General features: G+C 35.7%; 2 protein-coding genes across 2 annotated transcripts; both read right to left on the bottom strand.

The window, feature by feature from the left end:
* Nucleotides 1-5,164, bottom strand: LOC113047894 (synaptophysin-like protein 1). Its single transcript, XM_026209263.1, has 5 exons — nucleotides 4,767-5,164; nucleotides 3,704-3,822; nucleotides 2,702-2,906; nucleotides 2,390-2,581; nucleotides 1-993 (listed from the first exon to the last, which is right to left on the bottom strand). Exons 1-5 carry the CDS (start codon nucleotides 4,836-4,838, stop codon nucleotides 862-864), a joined length of 720 nt encoding a protein of 239 aa, XP_026065048.1. The 5' UTR covers nucleotides 4,839-5,164; the 3' UTR covers nucleotides 1-861.
* An 830-nt stretch (nucleotides 5,165-5,994) lies between these two features.
* On the bottom strand, nucleotides 5,995-20,550 carry LOC113047893 (nicotinamide phosphoribosyltransferase-like). The gene is made up of 11 exons (XM_026209262.1): nucleotides 20,420-20,550; nucleotides 15,767-15,923; nucleotides 14,775-14,878; nucleotides 14,552-14,680; nucleotides 11,059-11,217; nucleotides 10,674-10,810; nucleotides 9,787-10,012; nucleotides 9,479-9,598; nucleotides 9,238-9,378; nucleotides 8,787-8,921; nucleotides 5,995-7,960 (listed from the first exon to the last, which is right to left on the bottom strand). Exons 1-11 carry the CDS (start codon nucleotides 20,477-20,479, stop codon nucleotides 7,847-7,849), a joined length of 1,482 nt encoding a protein of 493 aa, XP_026065047.1. The 5' UTR covers nucleotides 20,480-20,550; the 3' UTR covers nucleotides 5,995-7,846.
* Nucleotides 20,551-22,449: the final 1,899 nt, after the last annotated feature.

Here is a 22,449-nt window from a genome sequence, read left to right as displayed (position 1 = left end):
GAAGCACTTCACAAAAAATAATTTTAGAAATGATTATAGGAAATAAACAGGTCAGAGTCGGACAGTCATGGGTCAGATCACCTGTAGGACATGAAAAAACACTTTTAATGCGTTCAGCCTACTGCTGTGAACTAGCCAGATAATGTTTAATTTGTTCTTTTGACAAATGCTGATCAGTGAAGTCACAGGATGAGCCGGCAAACAAAAGAGCCATTATACCAGAAGGAAGCCAGGATTTATTTGGGGAAGAAATCACACTTTCTCCCCAGAAGCACAGAGTCCTGCATGTATACAAACACTACCAAGTGCACTTCACAGTCAGTTTTATTGACCAAAAATGACATAAAAAAAAAAAAAAAAAAAAACCAAGCACAACAAGAACAGAGAGAAAACCATTAGAAATGTGATCGATGCTTAAAACTGCATAAAACTCCATAGATAACCATTTAAACGCAACACCTGAACACAAACGACTGGAAAAGACTGGAATTTGGTTTGTAAATGCAAAAATACACAGAAATGTTGCTATGCAAAACTGAAATGTATTGAGGTTGACAAATCGAACAAGATTTTATACTTGATTTGACAAGAATAGATCATATAAGTCCAAGTACATTCAAAACATGTTTTAGTTCCATTAAAAGTTCAAAAAAAGCATGCTTACGAAATATAACTAAGGTAAAAAAAAAAAAAGAAAGAAGATATTTTTTTCAAGTACACAAGAAGTTGAAGGTGTAAAACAGAACAGGAGAAGAGAGAAATATCACACATGAGAGTCATATGATATTGGTCTTCCAGGAGCATCACCGGTCACTGTGTAATTTTCATGAAGGCTAAGGTGTTCTGCTGTGGGATAATTGTTTAGTTGGGGGCTGGATTTGGACCTCGTCCCGCCGCTTGCTGAGCACTGACCTTCTGAGAGTGCCAGCGCGTCTCCTTATACACAAACCAGGCGTTCCCAACCCATATGATCAGATTCAAGAAACCAAATATCTGTAAATGAGGTTAGGAATCGGTTATTTATCATTTACACTTACCGGTCAAAAGTTGGGAATAATTGAATAGTTGGCACTGCATTTATTTGATGAAAAATTACGTTAAGTAAAAAAAAAGTTAAATATATTTTACAATTTAACATACCTGTTTTCTATTTGAATATATTTTAAAATGTAATTTATTTCTGTGATCAAAGCTGTATTTTCAGCATCATTACTCCAGTCTTCAGTGTCACATGTAATGATTAAAATGATTAAAATGTAATGTCACATGATCTTCTAATTTGATGATTTGCTGCTCAAGAAACATGATTATTATTTTTACTTTTGTGGAAACTGTGACTTTTGTTTTCAGGATTCTTTGATGAATAGAATAGAATACAATAGAATAGAATTAAAATTACAACTATCTTTACTGTCACTTTTGATCAATTTAATGCATTCTTATTGAATAAACGTTGTATTTATTTATTTATTTATTTATTTTTTATTATTATAATTACCCCAAACTTTTGAATGGTAGTATATTTCAGTTTCCATGAAAATATGAAGCAGCACAACAGTTTTCAACATTGGTATTAATCAGAAATGCTTCTTGAGCAGCAAATCAGTATATTATAATGATTTCTGAAGATCATGTGACACTGAAGACTGGATTAATGATGCTGAAAATTCAGCTGCGTATCACAAAAAAAAAAAAAATGTTAAAGAATATTCAAATTTAAAACAGGTATTTTAAATTGTAATAATATTTCATAATTTTACTGTATTTTTGATCAAATGCAGTCTCGTGAACAGGAGAGACTGTTTTTTCAAAAACATTTAAAAATCGTAATTATTCCAAACTAATGGCCGCCGGACTTAAAAAGCATCAAATGCCAGTGAATAAAGTCCTGTACTACATATGCCAATTTTAATTACCCGTATTTTCCCGACTATAAGTCGCACTTTTTTTCATAGTTTGGTTGGTCCTGAGACTTATAGTCAGGTGCGACTTATTTATCAAAATTAATTTGACATGAACCAAGAGAAAACATTACCGTCTCCAGCCACGAGAGCGCTGTTCTCCTGTAGTCTACACTGAAGACATAGAGCGCCCTCTCGTGGCTGGAGACGGTAATGTTTTCTCTTGGTTCTAAATAAATGCGACTTATATATGTTTTTTTACTCACATTTTGGACTGATGCGACTTATACTCAGGTGCGACTTATGGTCCGAAAAATACGGTAGACATATGCCACAATAAGGAAGTAAAATGCATTACAAATGCAAGATTGCATCTCAGTGTTAGGGATAAGTACCCTTTTTTGAGGTAAAAAAATAAAATACAGAAATAATCGGCATGATAATAAATAGTGAAAGAGAACAGCTGATTGGTTAGTGTAATTGCTTACCACAGATATATTGAGCGAGCGCAGGCTGGCGTACTCAGTGACTTCACATTTGACATCTTGTTCCTTACAGAACGCCAGAGTGGATTGAATGCCAGCCGTACCAGTGGCGTCCTTCACCGTCTGCAGCCCTCGAGCCCAAGCAGACGAGCACACCAGCCACAGGAACGCAAAGATTGCTGTCAGCGCGAAATCCTAGCAGGATAGAGACAGAAAATTACAAACATGCACAGAAATTTCCCTTTAAAAGCATCTGCGATGTGATATACAAATGCATATTGCATTCAAGCTCATCTGCTATATTTGCATACTCACAAACATAGGGCCGAAGTCTGAGTCTCGGTACACATGCATGTAGCCCAGATAGACCAGCAGAGCCACCATTGAATATAGGAAAGCCAAGACGGCCACAGCCACGAAAAACTCCACCGAAGACGACGAGTCTCCTACGAGATGGGTTACAGGAACTGTGTGGTTGCAAAGAGTGGTGGTGTTCTCCACCAGCAGCTCCTGGTTTAACCTGCAAAAGAATGTGCAAATAAAAAAATTAGCATTGCATCACTTGCTCAGCAATGGATCCTCTGCAGTGAATGGGTGCCGTCAGAATGAGAGTCCAAACAGCTGATAAAAATCCACAAGTAATCCACAGCACTCCAGTCCATCAGATAATGCCTTGTGAAGTGAAAACGATGTGCTTGTAAGAAACAAATACTTCATTAAGATGTCACTTCTGGCAGAAATACGAGTCCATAATAACAAAAATCCATCTTCTGTCGTGTCTCACATCAAAATCCACCCACATATTTGTTTAGAGTTGTAAACACTGCTTGATCTGTGCAGATTTCCCTCCTGATTTTAGACTAGACTCATTTTTCCACTGGAGGAAGCAATCTTACAGATAGCCGGCAATATTTAGCTCTCTCTTAATATTGGATTTGTTTGTTACAAACATGCAGCTTTTGGCTTCACAAGTCATTAACTGATGTACTGAAGTGGTGTGGATTATTTTGATATTTTTATCAGCTGTTTGGACTCTCATTCTGACGGCACCCATTCACTGCAGAGCATCCACTAGTGGATGGCCTAAGGGTGAGTACATTTTTCATTCCTTGGTGAACTACTCCTTTAATATTTTGATTATTTATATTTTTCCAGCATTTATTTATTTATGTTCTTTGTAATTGTTATATATTTTCAATATCTAATTTTATGTTACCTACAGTCTTTCTACTTGACAATTTCACATTTCATTCAATGTGTTGTTTGCCAATTGCTTGTGAAATTTACTAGCAACTTCTCAGTGTAACTGGGTCCAACCTGAATGGGTAGGTGAAAGTGGCACTGAGGGTTTCATTGCTGCTTCCGCCGCAGAAGATGGAAACCACATTTCTGCCAGTATAACCTCCACACGTCCCGAATGCAAGCACGGCCGAGAGCTGGAGAAAACCAGAGCATTATGCATGAAACGCTGCATGCAAACAATAGAAGCATGCAATCACGTCTTCAGTTTCCTACATGCACAAACCTGAAGATGCACTGCAGAGGCTACCATGAAATAAGCTTCCTTCATGAATCATCTGACATACTAATCTGATCTTGTGCTCAGTTTTAACCTTGATTCCCTCCGCTTGGGTTTAACTCTTAGAAGTTAAATGAAGACCTGCTGTTCATTTTCCAACACCAGATGTTTAGTTTCGCTGTGTGATACATCCTGTTTACCAGCTCACTCTCAAGAAGCAATTAAAACAAAACAGAGAAACTTCTCATCTGTCCCACACTACGATTTACACTTTATAGACAACAACAGCTGAGTCAGTAACTCCATTTTCCCTGCCAATAACAAATTCCTTTGAGGAGAGAAAGAAGGCAGGAACTTCATGTAAGTAGGTGGCTAAAGAAAACTCAAGACATGCTGAGTTGCTGGTGAAGGGAATGCGCAAAAAAACATATGCAAAAGTCTGATAGATGACAAGTGGAAATGCTTCTTTTGCAGGTATATATATATATATATAGCATTTAAAAAGTTTTCATTGCATATTATCAGCATAACAATTTGAACTAAAAAAAAATTACACTTTACATAATTTCTTAGTATGCACTCAAGCAAGCATGAACAAAACATGATGAAACTTCCCTGGTTTAAAAGAAAAAAGTGAAAATTAAACATTTTGTAAAATAACTATGCATATGAGAAATACTCACATACTCTGTGTTTTGCAAGTATTAGTGGTTGGGACTAAAAATGTTTAACTAGATAGACTTTCAACTATACTTTGCATGGAATAGTGCATTTTTAGCCAGGCCTTTGCCCTGCTTCTGAAGTTAATGCTAAAAAAAAAAAAAAAAAACGAGCTCAACAGATTTGGATTTTCTTACTTACCCACTCCACGAGTTTAACAAAACCCAGAGGCTCTTTAACGGGGGTCAAATTTAATCTAAATCCAGTCTGCATCTCTTTGCACCGACCTAGATATCCTCCAGGAAGAAATAAAAAGGAAGGGGCTTGAATCTCGCTTGCTCAAGTTTTCATAAAAATCTGGAAGTTTGACAGAGTGACGTGGTTCTGTGGTGGAAAAGATGCTGCTCCTCCCCCGCGAGGAAACTCGAGTACATCCAGATGAGGATAGAAGCGGAGTTTCGGATCTAGTTCAGATTCTATCAGACAACATATGGTATTTCGTAATAGATGTGGTTTATCTGCAGCTGGATACGTCGTCACGAGGCGATAGTTTCGAGTGAATGGAGCGCGCTCCCGCGAACAATATTTCAGTCATATGATTGTTTTGAGACGCTGGAGATGGATTTTCTACATTCCTGTGCCCCGATATAAACTCAATTCTCTTAAAGGAACAGTACATCCAAAAATTTAACTTGTAATTTGAATGCCAAGGTGGGAATTATGGTGGTCTAAATATATGTAGTCTTTTTACAAGTAAGTGCAGATACACATATATGCATCTATAGACACCAAACAAGTTTTATTACAAAGTGCTTAAAGTTCGCTAAAGGAAGTTACGTAATAGTTCGCGAATTCAGTTCAGTATCACGAAATAAGTCTGAAGTTTTATCACACACGCATTTTTTATCATTTCAGTAGCAACTAAAGTTATATTATAAAAATTTCTAAAAGTTTGCTACAATTGCAAAAGTTGGCTTATGGAGCAATCGCAGTATCGTGATCGAACCCTACATAATTAAATATTATAGTAAAAAAAATAAAGTATTCATTTACATTTACATATTTCAGGGGCATTTTTTATAATTTCAGTGACCACAAAAGTTAGATATCAGCAACAGTTCACGGTTATATAAATACTGTACTGTATAAATATTTTGACCACTTATATTTATTGTATACATTTTTTGTTATCATATATATATATAGATATATAGTATTAATAATACATTTTTATAATTTTTAGCTAACTGTTCTGGGGCAGAAAAGTATAATTCGGTTATCTACAGACAAACCGCAAATAAAAAATAATCTATCCATTCGTAATACAGTTTAATGTATGTACTTTGTGCTGCTACCAAACAGCTTATTTTTAAAAACAAATGACCGTGTGTTGATCACTGCATCCAGAGAAATAAAACCCAAACTCAAATCCGTATGATATTGCTTTTTATTGAAACTTTAACACGAATTTTCCTTTACACAGTTTTAAATTCGTCATCAAAATGAAGTGATTCATTACTAGTTTGAAGGCTAGTGCATTGAGAAACTGTTTACTGTCCTTACAGCAGCTATAAAAGGGAATGGTTTCATCTTTTCCGCTATTCCATAAAAAAGGAAAAGAAATAATAACAACATTTCAGCAAAATTTCAGGATACACTGTTGTCGTTGTTTTAATATCCTGTCAAAATGGCATCAGTCATCTTAGTTTTAAAATATCCCAAGAGGTTGAAAGAAAAATGAGACCCAACATATACATAAAAACATCATTGAAATTATAAGTGTTGTCAATCAAACATGTACACACACACACACACACACACACACACACACACACACACACACACACATGCCAGAAACTGTGTGAGCAACATCAGTCTTCCACAGAACGTAACGGATACATGAATTTTCTGTTGGTACAAAATAGACATTAGACAAAAATAAGAACAGATCTCTATTTGCACAAATAAGAAGCCAGCTCTCAAAACAAACGCCTACGCCGATATATACGAGAGAGAAGGCAGTTTGGCCACATTATTCTGACTGTGGATATTTACTACGGTAACTGGCGCTATTTACGTATGTCATAAAAAATTATTAATGTGGAGTTTGGAACTCTAGGTATAGAAAACAGTAAAACTAAACTCTTTTAAAATGATCCCCACTGTTTATTAAAACTGGTGTTTTCAAATAAGGAGCTGTAGTGAGTAATATAAAAAAAATAAAGATTTTTTTTTTATTTTTTTTGGTTGACTTAAGTATGTCAGGTTTACATTGATGTAGCATTTAACATGTTGGGAAAATCTGGATAATATTCTCCGCAGACCTGAAAGGGTCTATTATATTTGGATGAATCCTGTCAAGAACACGTCTAAATCATATTTCACCCCTAAAATCCAAAGAAGTATGAAATTATATTTTGCATAAAGGAAACAAAACCTACTTTTAAATTAAGCCCATAAATTCCCATTACTACTATAATGCAATGGCATTATTATTATTTATTTCATTAGTTACACAGTATGTTTGCTGTACAGCCTTTAATTTATGCTGATTTAGATTTTTTTTTTACTTATGGAAATTAAACAATTTACAGTAACAATTTAATATTTCCAGAGAACGATTAATGAAAATTACCATTGAAAATGTCAGAAATTACTGTTAAAAATAAAATAAAAATATCGGCACACAATAGAGTAATGGGTATTGGTGGTAAGATATCCTTAAATATCATGAAAATAATGCAAAAATGCTAATTTCTTTATGCAAAATGAAGTTTCTCTTTTTCGTCCTCTTGATTTTAGGTGGAAATCTGACCTAAACATGCCCTCTTAGGTTTCATTATTCAACTAAAACCAGAAATAACATAAAATAAACACAAGGCCAACGAAAGTATCCCTCTAGTTCAGCCGTCTCCTTTGCATAAAGGAATAAATCAATCCTTTATAATAAAGTGATAAACCCTACACACAACATTCACATTCAACAAACACAGAACGATTACCATTCAGTCCTACAGTCAAGCTAAGCGAAATCTTCTCGCGGTATACGCACACATAAACGTCTCCATTCCTGCAAAGACGTGTGATCAGTAGCACACTTGGTCAAATAGACAGTTAAATGATTTAAATAGCATGATAACTGCTCTCATCTGCCGTTAGAAAGAGACACTGAAGCGTAGACAGAAACATAGAACAGCTCTGCACACTGAACGTTGGGGTAACTGTGTGTCCTCACGTCTCTCGGTGGGTGTGGGCAGAGAGAGGGCTGATGGGAAACACGCTCAGAGCAGCAGTTCCTCCAATTCGCTCTCCTTCAGCTTGGCATTGTCTCTGACCTCATCGAAGGTGTATTTCTTCACAATCTTCCCGTTCCTGAACACAGTGTGCAGCAAGTCCTGCGAGGGGACAAAGGAAAAAGTCAAAATGAACTCGCAAGATGACCATATGCAATTATCAGGATTTTAAAATCAAACTAAATTACTACAGTGTCTCACAATATCAAAAATATATATTGTTTTAAATCATTAATAAAGTATGCATTCGATTGCAAAACAGGGTTAAAGCAAGTTTAAAATACTTAAGACATGTTTTATTAAATATGCATGTGTATTGAAACTAATGTATACATATGTAAAAAATTATAGGTTAAACGATATTGGATTTTGCTGAAATTATGTGTTTAATAAAAGCCAATTAACAGCATCTAAGCATGTTAAATAATGCTATTTCAGAGAAGCAACAAGAACTAATGTCAAATTAAATGTTAGATACAGTTTATTATATATTTTATACGTTATTATACTTTAATTATAAACTATTCTAGGACTCTTATTTTGAAATGCCAAGTGTTTAACTACTTTCAGCTGCTCGTTCAAATGAGGGAGATAAAATACACATCCATCTATAACATATTACGATATAACATTTTAATAATTTATCAACAGTAAATAAATGCATATAATTCATTGGTTGCAAACTGCTCTGAAAATGCAGAATATTCAATTAAATCCTAGCCTTTTGAAGTTTATTAAATCACATTAGACCTCTTTAAGACCTCTTAAAATAACAGTTAAGACCTTTGTTATATCATTTAAGATATTTTAAACTTCCAGGATCAAACTCGATTAGGACTTGGAAGTGAAAAAATATTCTTCTTCTCATTTGTATGAAGTCAAATGTGTTTAATGAATACATTTTTTGGATTAATTTTTAGTGATGTACCTCTCCGTATTCCTCCAGATCACCCTTGCCCTCTTCCAGAGTAACGAAATTTCCACTAGGCGTCCTGTGAAGAGAAAGGCGACCTTTCTTTGACCTCTTGTTGTGGTCTGCAACAGGGTCTTTGAAGACGTTTACCTGAAATTAATAACATCATATTAATGAAAAATTTATTTTCTCAATATTGATGTACATATATATATATATGGTATTTATTTATACATTACATGTCCTGTAATCTACTTTAATTTATGCTACATGTTACGGTATCAACATTTTACATTCTTAGTGTTAAAAATGAGAATGTTTTATGAGAATCACCATTGACATTACAAGAATTGTACTAAAATAGCTTCATTTTCTTTATGCACATATATGCATATAAAGATGAAGCATGTAACTGCACTGAAACTATAGAGTCACTGCTATAACGCTCCCATTAGTCGACACTTACGCCCAGTCCGTTCGTCACCACATAACTGCACTTAAAAGAGCAGTTGAGCAGATCTCGAGTCACTTTCTGCAGCAAAGCTCCTCCTGAGCCAAACGAGATGTTCTCAATGCTCCATCTGTGCTTTTTCATGCCCTCCACAATCTGTATAACACAATAAAACAGGTAAAGGACGAGTTTAAACCCTCAGGAGCTCGTATACCATACAGTCATGGTTCTGTTGTGAGATGGACAACATACACACCTCCTGTAAAGTATTGATGTCCACACCGTCACCCTGAATGACTCGGATGTAGGGTGGAAGCACCTTATAGCCTTTAGAGTTCTCAACTGGATGAAATTTCCTTCCTAAAATTTCTAGGACCTGGAAAATAAGACTTAATAGACTTAATGGACATGCATATCACTCTACGCTTTGAAACGAAGTAAAGATTTGAGACGAGCTGTGTAAAAAAAACAAACACAACCATATCATGAAATAATATAATATTAAAGCATGATTAATCAACTGCCGGTCACAGCTGATATGCTTTTTGATGCAACAGTGCTTACCTTTAGCACTGTGTCTAGAGGGTTTCCCGAATCCGGTCGGACCACCAGCGGGGCGTCTGCGCTCCTCATCTCGATCAGACCCCTCAGGTCCTCACCCCAGATCTTCTCGCAGGCGTTGTAGATGTCGTAGCTGTCGCTGACGATAGACACGGGGACAGACGGGAACTGCTTGATGATGTGTTCAAAAGCATCCTTCTCATGGTCCTTTCCCCAGGCAGTGATTGTGCTGCAACACAAAAAACACAATTATTATTATTATTACACCGTTTTATTATCACTAATACCACTATTAGCTTAAGAACTTTTTCCAGCAATTAACTTCAGATTTAAAAAAAATTATACATTTAATTATTCACATTTAACAACATAGCTTATCTGACAGAATTACAGACAAACTATATATATTATTACTATTATTAAATATTCTTAATCTTATGCAATTTTCTGGCAAATCAATTGTGTGTTAGCATTACAGGTTAAAATAACACTATTTTAATTAAAAATGTATAGTATATACAAAATTTATATTAAAAAATTGCACAAACTTGAATGGTTTCATGTTTTGATATCTACCACTAGGTGGCAGCATTGTACAATGTATTGCATGTCAAAACGACTACATTTCAAAAGCACTACTGAAACTATTGCAAATGTGAGAAGAAACACTGGTCTTTGCTAATTACGTGACAGGGGGCTGTCAGCTCCTGGTACAGGGCAGGGAATGAGAAGTGTGATGATGCGGCACCAGCTAACCAGAATGCATTGGGCCACATCATCTTAAGAGTAAAAGGAAACCTTCCAGGCAAGTTCACATTACTTCTGAGTGATCGATTCCTTAAAGCTATGTGATTAACTATCATCAAGCTCTTAGCTCCAGGTTGTTGCACCTGTGTTCTGCAGCTGGTACTGAGAAACCAGGAACCGGGTCTTTGGTGCCGTAGTACTTCTTGATTACACAGATCCCGGCCACGGTGTCTGTTCCTTTGAAGTTTACCAAGTGTGCAGATGCACCGATACCAGCCGTCTGAAACGGAAACATAATTAAAACGCACAGCTAGTGCAGAAACAAAACCATCAGACTACAGGATGGAGGATGTGCACCGTATGTATACATTTCTTGGTATTTACAATTTAAATGCTATGACATTTCTGAGTTAGAGCTTCATCTTAGACATTCCAAGCATGTTCTTAAACCAGATTTGTAGGGTTTGGTTAACAGTAAACAGTCTCTCTGAGCTTTTAGCACTAGTGTAGCAACTCATTAAATGTCACCTCTTGTGATGAAACCCCTCTGTAGCCGAAGTCGTGCAGTTTATATTCCAGTCCTTCCAGGCTTCCTGACGTCTCCATGAGATATTTGGCCAGGATCTTCTTCTGCTCTCTTGAGTTTGTCGCGACGGTGATGGGGTACCAGGACTGAACCAGGATAGTCTGTTGAGAAGACAAATTTCCATCATTGTAACAGTTTCCTCAGCTATTAACATACATGTGTGAACACTTCCTGTGAGTTTTCCCCCTAATGCACCTCGTCTTGTATCGTCACATCTGAAAGTGACAAATATCTTGGAACTCAAAAACAAAAAAAAGTGTAGTCAAGCTTGAACCTGAATCTAAAAATAACCTGAATCTCGATGTGAGCCGAGAGCTTTGGGAATGTGTCAACACAGCGACTGCACACAGGGTTTGCTGGACTCAAACAAGAGGATGTCAGGCAGAAATGCTTTGTTGAAGACCAGCCGGTCAAGTCAATATTATCATACTGCAAATATAATCTGCTAGGATCTGGCGCTCTTTGGGCACAAGAACATCCCAGTGTCCCAATCACATGGACTCAACTCATCTGACGTGAGATTCTTGTACAGTGATTTTAAAAGCAATCACTGTTTTGGAGGGTTTTCTGTTCTGAATTGGTTATAAAACCTCCACTGTCCTCATTTCTTACTGATATTTTTAATTGTCAATCAAAGTCACAACCCATTTTACTTAAAGTAATGCATTTCTAAGTGATACATGATATTCAGTGAAAAAAAAATGCTGGATGGGATTTGATTTTGTCCATTAGGAACTGATTGGATCATGAAAAGTGGGCATTAAGTCTCCAATTTCTAAAAACAACCAGAATACATTAGTCAATAGCTCAAATAACCTAATACAACTGTCAATCGAAAATAAGAGAAAAGAAAAATGCACTGATGAAACCTAATAAGATGTTAACATTAATGAATTAAATTAGTAATGATAACAATAATTGTTATTATTAATTCATTATAATAAAAGTAATAATTATTACATTAATAAAAGTAATTACACATAATTTAGATTTTAAATTACAATAAATTATTTAAATTACATATTGAGTACTTCATAACAAATTAGTAATAAAAATTATTATTAATTCAATATAATAAATATAAATTATTATTAAATGTATTATATATAATGTATGTATTATATATATATGACATATTGTTATTTTTAGAGTAAAATAAATTATTTAAATTATATAAAATATATATGGTTGTCCTAATTTTTTTGCTATCAAATGTCTTTTTTGGGGGGAACAGATTTCTAAACTAATTACAAATCTGCAAAAATATTTGTCACGCTGAATTTTTATACAATTAAAACCATTTTTACTCAAATTGGACACTTGAAATTTGGTGTGAATAAAGAAGCTAGACCGATAAACACGGACTTGAAATGATTAATCTGCAAGCTAGTCCGAATTTATCTGACTGCAAAGTGATCCAAACAGCTTTCTCACACTGATCTGTGGGTTTTCAGCACCTCCAGCAAGTAAACTTTATACTTAATGTCATTAAGTCTGATCAGCGCAGCCCAAAATCTGTGTTTGTGCTCAGATGTGCATCCTGCCGTCAGAGATTATCTTCAGTGCCAGGGTCACTTGTTTACATGCATGTAAAGCCAAACTATGATGCAACGTGTCAGTATGTGACGATCACAAATAAAGAGATTCTCTCCACCTAAACAACACAAAGGATGGAGGTTTAAGAGAAATATTAAATACTTTAATTCTCAGTAAAATGTCGTCTTCGGAGTCGTAGAAGTCTACTAAGAGTTCAGCGACTCGTAAGCCTCAGTGCCTTCTCATGATCATCATAAAGAAAGTAGACACGTGTTTGCCATCACTGGAGAATAGATATGTGAAGACAGTGTGTACTGAGAGCCAAGGGCATACAGACACACACACACACAGTCTAAATTTACCAGCTAAGCATGACAACATATTTGCCATACATTCAAAGCCCCCCGAGTCATCTGTAAAAGCACTCAAATAAAGCTGATTTGATACTCAAAATGCAGAGAGTAGAAGGAAAGCTAGCGATCGTTCCCTCGACTGTATACGTGGATGTCAGACTGTCAGCATGATTCAGCAGGTTTGAAGGTAAATATTAACGAGGGAGTTGTGTGGCATGACATGTCACTTTTTGCACATGTTTGGAAAACACTGTAGTCATTAATTACAGAGAAAAATGTCAACTACAAGCCCAATTATATACAATTCTTCAGAATTATGAACCAAATGATGATTGTGCTGCCAAAATGCGCACCTTACTGTTTACTCCACCAGTGATTCATGAAATCTGTGTCCCGCAGCTAATATACAGTGCCAAAGGAATTTAGATTATCATGACTGAATAATTCCTCTTTCAATTTGCCTCTACAAAATGGTTAAAATGGCAATGCAATTTACATTAAGACTTTTAGCAGAAGCTTGTATCAAAAGCAACTTGCAAATGAGGACAACAGAGGAAATCAAAACCAGGGCAATAATATGTTAGTTCTGTGACAGGTCTCGGTTGGTCTAGTGCAGGTTTTGTTTTTAATAATAAATACAAAGAAAACAAGTACATCGTATAGAACAAATTGTTAGTTTTAAGGATTCTGGAATTATAATCTCCATGGATTTTTTAACTAAATATTCCTGTTGGCTCATAAATCATAAAACAGAATACAAAAATAAAAAAACAACACTGAATTTGTGAAAAAAAGTAACTTTTTATACTATCATCAGTAATAATTAATTTACTAATTAGTAACTAGACATGATTTTTATCATTAAAATGTAATTAAACCCCTCAAATTGAATCCAGAAATACCAATGGAATTCAATATTTAAGTATTTATACAGAATTTATACAGAAAACACGTAATTTAGGCGAAAAAATAAAATATTCCATAGTGCCTTGTTATTGTAAAAATGTAAAAAATAAAAATAAAAAAAAACTATTTATTATATTATTATTGAATTCATTAGAATAGACTTGATTCTTGATTTTCTAATTTTAATTCAAACATACTTTTGCTGGACAACAATTGCATGTAGTGTAAAACTGATCTCTGAATAATGTTTTATCTTTCCTAGACACTCACAAGTCATTAATACAATATAAGACACATTTTCATGCATGTTATCCATCTATAGATGGATAATGTTACCTTTATGTTTTCTAAATCAGTGGAACTCAACAACAATGTTCAATACATAACAAAAAATCTGTTCATTTTTAATATAATTAAATTTTAATAAAAGTCTCGAACACATCGGCCAAGCAGAAAAACTGATCGGCCGAAGCCGATATTTGAAAATGCCAAATATCGGCCGATATATCGGTGGACCACTAGAAACTAATGTCATCTATATGTGATCCTTTGGGAATTAAACACATACTGACAAAATGTAAACTTAGAATGTAGAGTGAGTCGCTTTAGATAAGTGTTTAAGTTTAGGGTCATGCCTCACCTCTACCCAGTTAGTGAGCCAGTAGCACTCCGGATCTGTGCTTTCTACGGTGAACAGAACATTCCCACGCGGGATAACGCTTCCCTCCGGCACAGCCTTGATCTCGATGGGCAGGTGACCGTTGTATTTCTGCAGAGATGCAACATAAGTGACGTGACTGAACATCTCTGATGAATGATCCCTAAAACATACAGAAATGTCACAGAGGGGAGCTTCAACGTACCTCCAAAATGTAATTCCATCCTTTTTCATTGAACACGTCATCCTGGAAGTGTTCCCTGTACACCTCTTTTGCTTCCTGAATCTTCTCTTTTGTGACGACCTGTCCTGTGAGTGCAAAAAGAGACGGGACAACTGTGAGACGAGAAATAACACAAACCTCAAGGAAGTGGCTGAACAATTCATGAATAAAAAGACACGGTGTCACTGTTTGTGAGTAATTGCACATTTTCCAACATACTTGCTTTATTGCATTAAGGGACTCTTCCATGAGTTCATTGCTGCTTTCTCACAAAAGTACATTAAAAAGATTTCACAAACTGTCTTAAAGGCACAGTATCCTCAAAAATAATATTTTTTTATGTATTCATTTACTCATTTACTAGATACTGTGACTTACAGATGGGAACTAAGTTTATAGTATCTAAGGACATATGTGCTTCTTTAGGAAATAGTAGTAAAATTCAAGCAAAAAAAACTGGAGACAACAACAGAAACAGAAGTAGTGCAACTTTGGTATTTATTAGTCTACCATAAATGCATGAATCTGTGACCAGGACTGCTTCGGGAAGCTGTGTTTTGTGGGTGAGAGAGCAGATGTTCAATTGTCTCGATTAATTTTATCACACGACTTTTAAAGCCTTCACTCTATCGCACCATGAAATCTTTTTCAATGTAAAAACAGACTAAACTCCATGCGAAAATGAGACTGCTCAAACTCAAACCAGACTGCTAGTCACAAGACTTAACCTCAAACCGCTATTTTTTTAGCCTAGAACTCTACCATCGAGTTTGGTCAGTTAACACTGGCTCCCATCATGAGAAAGTAATTTTTTTTCCTGTTGGAATAAACAATGTTATTATTTTTCAGGCTGCTTAAGAGAGAACTGACTACAGCAGGCTGCATTCTTGAGTGTGAACAGAACCCAAAATATATTATTAAATATTATTATATTTTGCAACTCAAATCAATGCTGTCAGCCACATCCTACATACCTTTTAAATATCTTTGGAGAATGTACTGAAGCCCATAGAAGACCGTTTTGTCGTATTTGACTTTTCTGAGCTTGGTAGGTTCGGTCTTCGTCTCGCGGCACTCAAAGTAAGAGTACACCTTGCTGGTGTTGGGTGGATACTGTTTGTAATGTGTGACCTGCAAGAAAGAAATTACAACACGTTACGATTCATAAATAGAAAAATCCACAATCCACACAACAACAACACAACATCCTCTGGCACAGCTGTGATTTGGTAATGATGTCAACAAGCCTAGGTGCATCTTAGTCCACAAAGTTTTCTGTAAATCAGACGGTTATTGGTTATGATCTAGTTGATCTACCAACACTGATGCGTTAAAGGTACAGTAAACCAAATAAATGAAAATGTATCATTAATTACTCACTCTCATGTTGTTCCAATACCCTAAGACTTTCATTCATCTTTGGAACACAATTGAAGATATTTTAAATTACATCAGAGAGGTTTCTGTTCCTCCACAGACAGCCTAAGCATGCATGTCACGTCGTGGTCCTGAGAAGAAGCTCTTGTGAACGCGCGTTGGAAAAGACAATACTGAATATAGTTGTTATAAAGCATTCCCATCACTTCAGATAATTCAAGTTGAACCACTGGAATAACATGGACTACTTCTGTGATGTTTTCACTACCTTTCTGGAGAAAAATAAGAGCAAACGCTGAACAAAGATGAAGCTTTCTACAGTGCATGTGTAAATGGGGTATACTTTGAAAGGCTGCACATTCAACTTTACGTTTACGCTAGTGTCCGAGTTAAAAACTGAAATATACTGAAGTATTCTAGACTTGCCAAAATACACAGAGATAAAAAATGGGGTTAAACAAGGGCAAATATTGGTGGTGCTAATACAAGATGGAGGACTGATTAAATGTTTACGCCAAACTTGTGGAGTAAACAATTTCTTGCCATGCATGTTAAATCTTTACTGTCAAGCCCTAGATAAAATAGGACATTTTTGTAAAGATAAGAACAATCATAAAAGTGTTAGGAGTGTTTGCAAAGACACTAGTACCACAGAAACTGCATTTTTCAGTTTTAAAAGTTAAAAGAAAAAGACCCACACAATTTCTAATCAAACATATGAACTTGTGAATTTGGAGTGCTGCACTCAAATGTGCAATAAAAGGTTGTAGTTATTTAGACTAAGCTGCTTATTTGTTGAATGCTTTTTTTAGCAACGTCCTTGCGATAACCAACAAGATTCTAGAATCGTGATAGTGAGTTTTGCACAAGCAACTTTTTTTTTTTTATTTTACTAGGGATGCACGATAAATATCGGCCGATATTTAATGCACATTTAAAGCCGGTTCTGTAATCAGCGGTAAATCTCTAAACGTGCGTGATTTCACATGGAGCAGCATTTACGTTGTTCCCTGATAAGCTGCGCAAACGGCTCTGTGTAAAGGCAGCTCCACGTGAAATCACACAAATTACGGAACCGGCTTTACAGACAAGATGCGTCTTAAATATCAGCCGATATTTATTGTGCATCACTAGTTTTTATATAGATACACAAAGAGTAAAATAATCCTGTTTGCCCTCTTGCTCTTCAAAGAGTTGTGATATAAATACATCCTATGTTGACAACATGACTACACTTACACAAGATATCAAAGACAACCTACTAAGCTCACTTATATTTTGTGCATGATGACCTTTCCCTGGCACTTTTTGGCTGATCTCTTGCATACAGGCCAGCCTGAGAAAGGTTACACCCTCATGGTTATCCTGCCTGACAGCTACTGTTGTTACTCCCTGCACCCCAAGAGCAAATTTCAGGCAGCTTTTCCCTCTCTGGCTCAAAGGGCAGTTCGAGGTTCCCTTCTGGAACAGGTGCATGTGGTCCATGCATGCGCAACAACTGGCTGTGTGCACAAGGGACACGAAATTGCCAGAGTAGGCTTCAGATCAAGGCCACGGAGGCTGTATAAGAAGCTATTTTATGGTGTGGCAAACTGAAATGAAAGTGAAACGTTGTAAACCGGTTATAAAATTGAACAAGCCAGATTTTAACCAGACCTGATCCGATGTTCCCAAGCGGACCAATTAGTCAGTTATGCCTAAAATCTCCTGGACAACATAAGCATGCCATTGTGATGTTGACAATTGAGGATAAAGGAGGAAAGATGCAATACCAGATAGAATTGTTAACACAAACCCAGCAAACGTCTTCTCTGATGCCAAACTTGATGTGCGTAGCGACTGGTCAATCAACATTACACATGCAGCAGACCTTTCCTATTCATCTTCTCCACAGGGGTTTCAAACGATTCCCCAATAAAGCCATAAACCATCGAGCTCTAAAATGATTCACATTAAAGCTTTGATGCGAAGCAAACTATTCGAGGAAGTACAAAACTTTATGAGCAAATAAGCTACACAAGAATTAGTCAAATCAAAACTATGATAAAATATAAAATTGTAAATATAAAAACAGCGTGAAATTTCAATGTGTTTTTTTTTTTCTCCACTAAACAGCTGTTAGATATTTTTCTACTTTCAGCTTAGCAACTGAAGAGTGACTGTAAACTGAAAAGAAAACATAAACTTACATTAAGTATGTTTACCTGCTGTCTATTAACATGTTTTATGCTTAATGCAAGGTACAGTATTAAATCTGAAACCTTTATAAGATTCATTTATACTTCAGTACAAAAAAAGAGCTGAATTTTTATTCAGAAACTGATAGTACATTTTTACAAGCACCTACAAATAAAAGGCAAGCAACACTTTGAATTAAACCTGAACTTTTGAAGTATAAAACAGAACTTTCCTCCCAATCCGATTATGTTTGTTTTATTTTTCTAGCACAGTTTGAGAGTGTCACCCATTCATTATATCATTTGCAAAGCTTCATGGGAGTGGATGGTTGCTGTTGAACTCTGAACACTTATTCTTCAGGTTTCTAGAGAACTATATATGATTGCTGAACAATCGTATACTCTCATTTACTCAGAGCATTAGACCGTTTCTCATTTCTCAACCCCTTTCTCATTCCTGGTGTCACCTTTACTTCCTTGTTCTACAGCTACTTGATTCTAACAGTTTCACCCCGTTTCTATCAGAGCCATAACCTTGAATGGAGAGTAAATGCCGACCGTTAAACGTCAGGAGTAGCATCACAAGGTCAAAAGCAGAGCTCATGGACACACTCATAAAACAAGTCTCAGAAAATCAACATACTATCAAAAAGACACACGGAAAATAGAGTGTAGTGTTGACTGAGTAAATAATGAACAACCAGCCATTTTCCACCCATGATCTCTTCCCTCCATTGACATCTGCAGGATCCTTAAGTAATGAAGCATCCCTTAAAAGGCTAAATGAATGTGTCATCAGCCTCAATGCAAAACACGAGAATCCTATTACATTCGTGGTGGGAGGATAAAACACAAAGGCATCCACTCCCGTCCTCTAGCAGCACTGGTGAAAGAAAACACTGATAAAACCTAGATGAGACCATATCCACAACATAACAGACACAACAGCAGTCAATGACGCCAAGGACAGAGAGCACTGGGTTAAAGTGAAAAGTGACCTGAGCAGCAGCTTCAGGACGGCAAAGTAAAAATGGCATACAATTAATAATTTAAGATTTAATAAAGATATAATGGTTATAAAATACTTGCTTTTTTCATTTCTTAAACCGAATGATAATCACTTTGGTTGCCTTGTATGTTGGAAGGACTCAAATACAGTTTTTGCACATGATTCAGCATCTTGTTACGTCACACAGCACTTTAGATATAATGAATAATACATTGAAAATACATTTTGGGTAAAAAATAAAATAAAATACGACTTTATTCAGCATTGTCTTCTCTTCCGGGTCTGTTGTGAGTTGTATTTTAGATATTTATAAAAAAAATTGTCATACAAATCTATTATAGCCTAATTTTGGTTTTCACAATTATTAACTTTGGTATATTATAATGACAGTGATAGACTACACATAAGGCCTTATGTGTGCACTACACACAGGACATGGGCTACTACTATATGTCATATTCATATAACGTACAGAATGTACACTGCGGTCCAGACTATAAGCATATAAATAATATTTCATAAAACACATCGCATCGTCTTACACCACAATTACAGTGAATCTGTTGCATTCTGAAACCGGATTATTTCAGCAATATCTGAAATGGAGTCAACCCGGTGCTGTTCTTGATTAAATCACGTATAATCACTAATAGGTTAGATCTAGTAGGTTAGTAGCACACCCATCAGCAGGAGGCTAACGTTGCATTCATTTCCTGAGAAACCAAGCGCTTTCAGTTTTGCTTTTGAAGAGAAATAACGTTAATACCCCACCAGGGCCCGTGACTCCCGCCCTTTAGGTGTAATCCACACTCTCATTTGTACGTTATCCGTTATTACCGACATAAACTTACATATTCTACTCAGAAGAACAGCGATGCAGATGTACCTGTCGTTTATCCTCACACACACTCGGCCTACCGACCTGACTGATACCGATTTAAACGTTAACGGCCTGAAGGATGAAACAACCTTCACTCCTCGTTCACTTTCCCTCATTCTCCTGTCACTCACGGGTTCACCGGTATACAACAGCAAACCGGGCCGGGCGGGGGCTCTCTGCTCACCTTGTAGGAGTCGGTAGCTAACAAGAAATTGAAGTCCACGGCGAGAGTGGGCTGCTCCATCTTTCCCTCGACGCGCTGCTGTCTGTCAGTCTGTTGTTCCTTCTCCAGCGCGCGGACTCAACCAACCCCCGTCGCTGAGGAGGGAGGATGACGAAATCACAGTGGGCGGGACCGAATGGGGTGGACTGGCCAATCAGGGAACAAGGTGACTTAGACGTCATTGCAGGGGGCGCGGCAAGGTGATAAAACAGAAAGTTAAATTAAATTAAAATTACAAAATTTAATTAAAGTTTAATTTAGAAAGTTCTAAGAGAGAAATTTAATAATTTAGAAAATCCTTAATTTTATGTTTTGCTTTACTATTTTTTTTTATTATATATTGGATATTTATTTTATTTTTTACATTTAGTTTTCGTATTCATTTCCCTTATTTATGCCTTTTATTTAATTTCTAATTTGCCTTTTATTAAAAAGATTTCCTGTAACGGAAGTTGTATATTTTAAAAACATTTCTTTGACATATGTTTAAAGGACGTCCCTGTATACTATATATATATATATATATATATATATATATATATATATATATATATCCTGGGACCCAGGCATACACTTCTCTGTAAAGGAAATCATATTTTAGTGAATTTGTCTAAAACCATAAATGCCATAATTTGGATGTCCTGCATAGAGCACAAATGTTTGGGGGTTTGATCATAAATCATCACAATCCTCTCCTTGGTCTTTAAATATAACTGATATTGACTGAATTATCAAGTTTATCACTCTTAGGGGAAATATGATAATGTTTTGCAGTTATTTGATAATTTTTAAATAGTTTGTCATTAATAAATATCTTTAAATAAAATGTTATGCGGTTTCAAATCGGAATTTGACTTTTTGTTACGAAACAGGGCATCATTTTTATACATGTCCTCTGTAGAGGACACCAGGACAAACAGCATGTTAATCAGCCATTTTGGGGAAACACAACAAGTAAATATGGAAATAAATGATAGATTAATATTCCTGTGAAATATGAGATCTTCTTAATATTATACTAATTACAATTCCATTATTGCACTTCTTTATTCATTATGGTTTGCTCCAAGAACACATAAAAATGCTAATTAGATGCAATATATAGATACATTTTATAGAATGGGAATACCAGTTTATAGACATTTTAAACAATATTCCATAAAGTACAGTAGCATAATCATTTTGTCGCATCTTTCATAGCAAAGTTGAGCAATCTTTGTGCAAAGTTTGGTTAAAAATAGCCTGAAACCTAAAAACTGATTGGTGGATAATTTATTTATTTATTTTTCCTACATGCCTTTTCATGTCTGTTTTTTTTTTAAATAACTTAGCCCTGGCGTCCTCTACAAAGGGCATAGAATAAAATATGAATAAAATATATTTTTTCGGAAGTGTTTCTTATGCTCCAACCAGTGTAATGACTGCTGCTAACTCAATGGAATTTATTTGCCTACTGTATGACTTTAAAGGGAAGGTCTGACCAATCTCTGGCTGAGCTGACAATGACGTCAAGACAGGACCCACCGCCTCAAACTCTGTTGTAGCCGCTTTCTGATTGGCTATGCGCAAGGGTATGTAAGTGACGTCAGTTCTACAGATCAGTGACTGCAGTTACATATAACGGACAGAGGGGGAGCCACAGAGGCCATGGAAAATACCCATTGACCTTAGTAATAAATGAGCAAATCTGCAGATTTTGTTGGTTACAAACATTAAGGAAATGCATTAGTTGCTGATCCAACTTTTACAGCCGATTGGACGGTCAGACGCTTTAAAGCATGGGAACAGCAACTGGATTTTCTACCTTTATTTAAATAAATAAATAAATATGATGATGATTATTGTAATATATATATCTAATATAAATCTTATTATAATATCAATTTAATTTATATTATTTTAATATAATATAGCCAAAGGCCAAACACCAACATCACAGTTGCTGACACTATACCATAATCTTTAAAGAAGATAAAAAAATATATACTACA

The sequence above is a fragment of the Carassius auratus genome, chromosome 29 (genome assembly GCF_003368295.1).
Source record: "Carassius auratus strain Wakin chromosome 29, ASM336829v1, whole genome shotgun sequence".
Lineage (NCBI taxonomy): Eukaryota > Metazoa > Chordata > Actinopteri > Cypriniformes > Cyprinidae > Carassius > Carassius auratus.
Note: the sequence above shows the minus strand (reverse complement) of the source record. Positions and strands in the feature narration are given on the sequence as shown.

Bases quoted from the DNA above. Each gene is read 5' to 3' on its own strand.
- LOC113047894 (XM_026209263.1), bottom strand. From the start codon at position 4,838: ATGCAGACTGGATTTAGATTAAATTTGACCCCCGTTAAAGAGCCTCTG. The intron at 2,907-3,703 runs GTTGGACCCAGT...ATTCTTTTGCAG, and splicing joins ACTTTCACCTACCCATTCAG to GTTAAACCAGGAGCTGCTGG. The intron at 994-2,389 runs GTAAGCAATTAC...CCTCATTTACAG, and splicing joins GCTCGCTCAATATATCTGTG to ATATTTGGTTTCTTGAATCT.
- LOC113047893 (XM_026209262.1), bottom strand. From the start codon at position 20,479: ATGGAGCAGCCCACTCTCGCCGTGGACTTCAATTTCTTGTTAGCTACC. The intron at 11,218-14,551 runs GTGAGGCATGAC...TCTTCTCAACAG, and splicing joins GGCTCACTAACTGGGTAGAG to ACTATCCTGGTTCAGTCCTG. The intron at 7,961-8,786 runs GTACATCACTAA...GTCCCCTCGCAG, and splicing joins ATCTGGAGGAATACGGAGAG to GACTTGCTGCACACTGTGTT.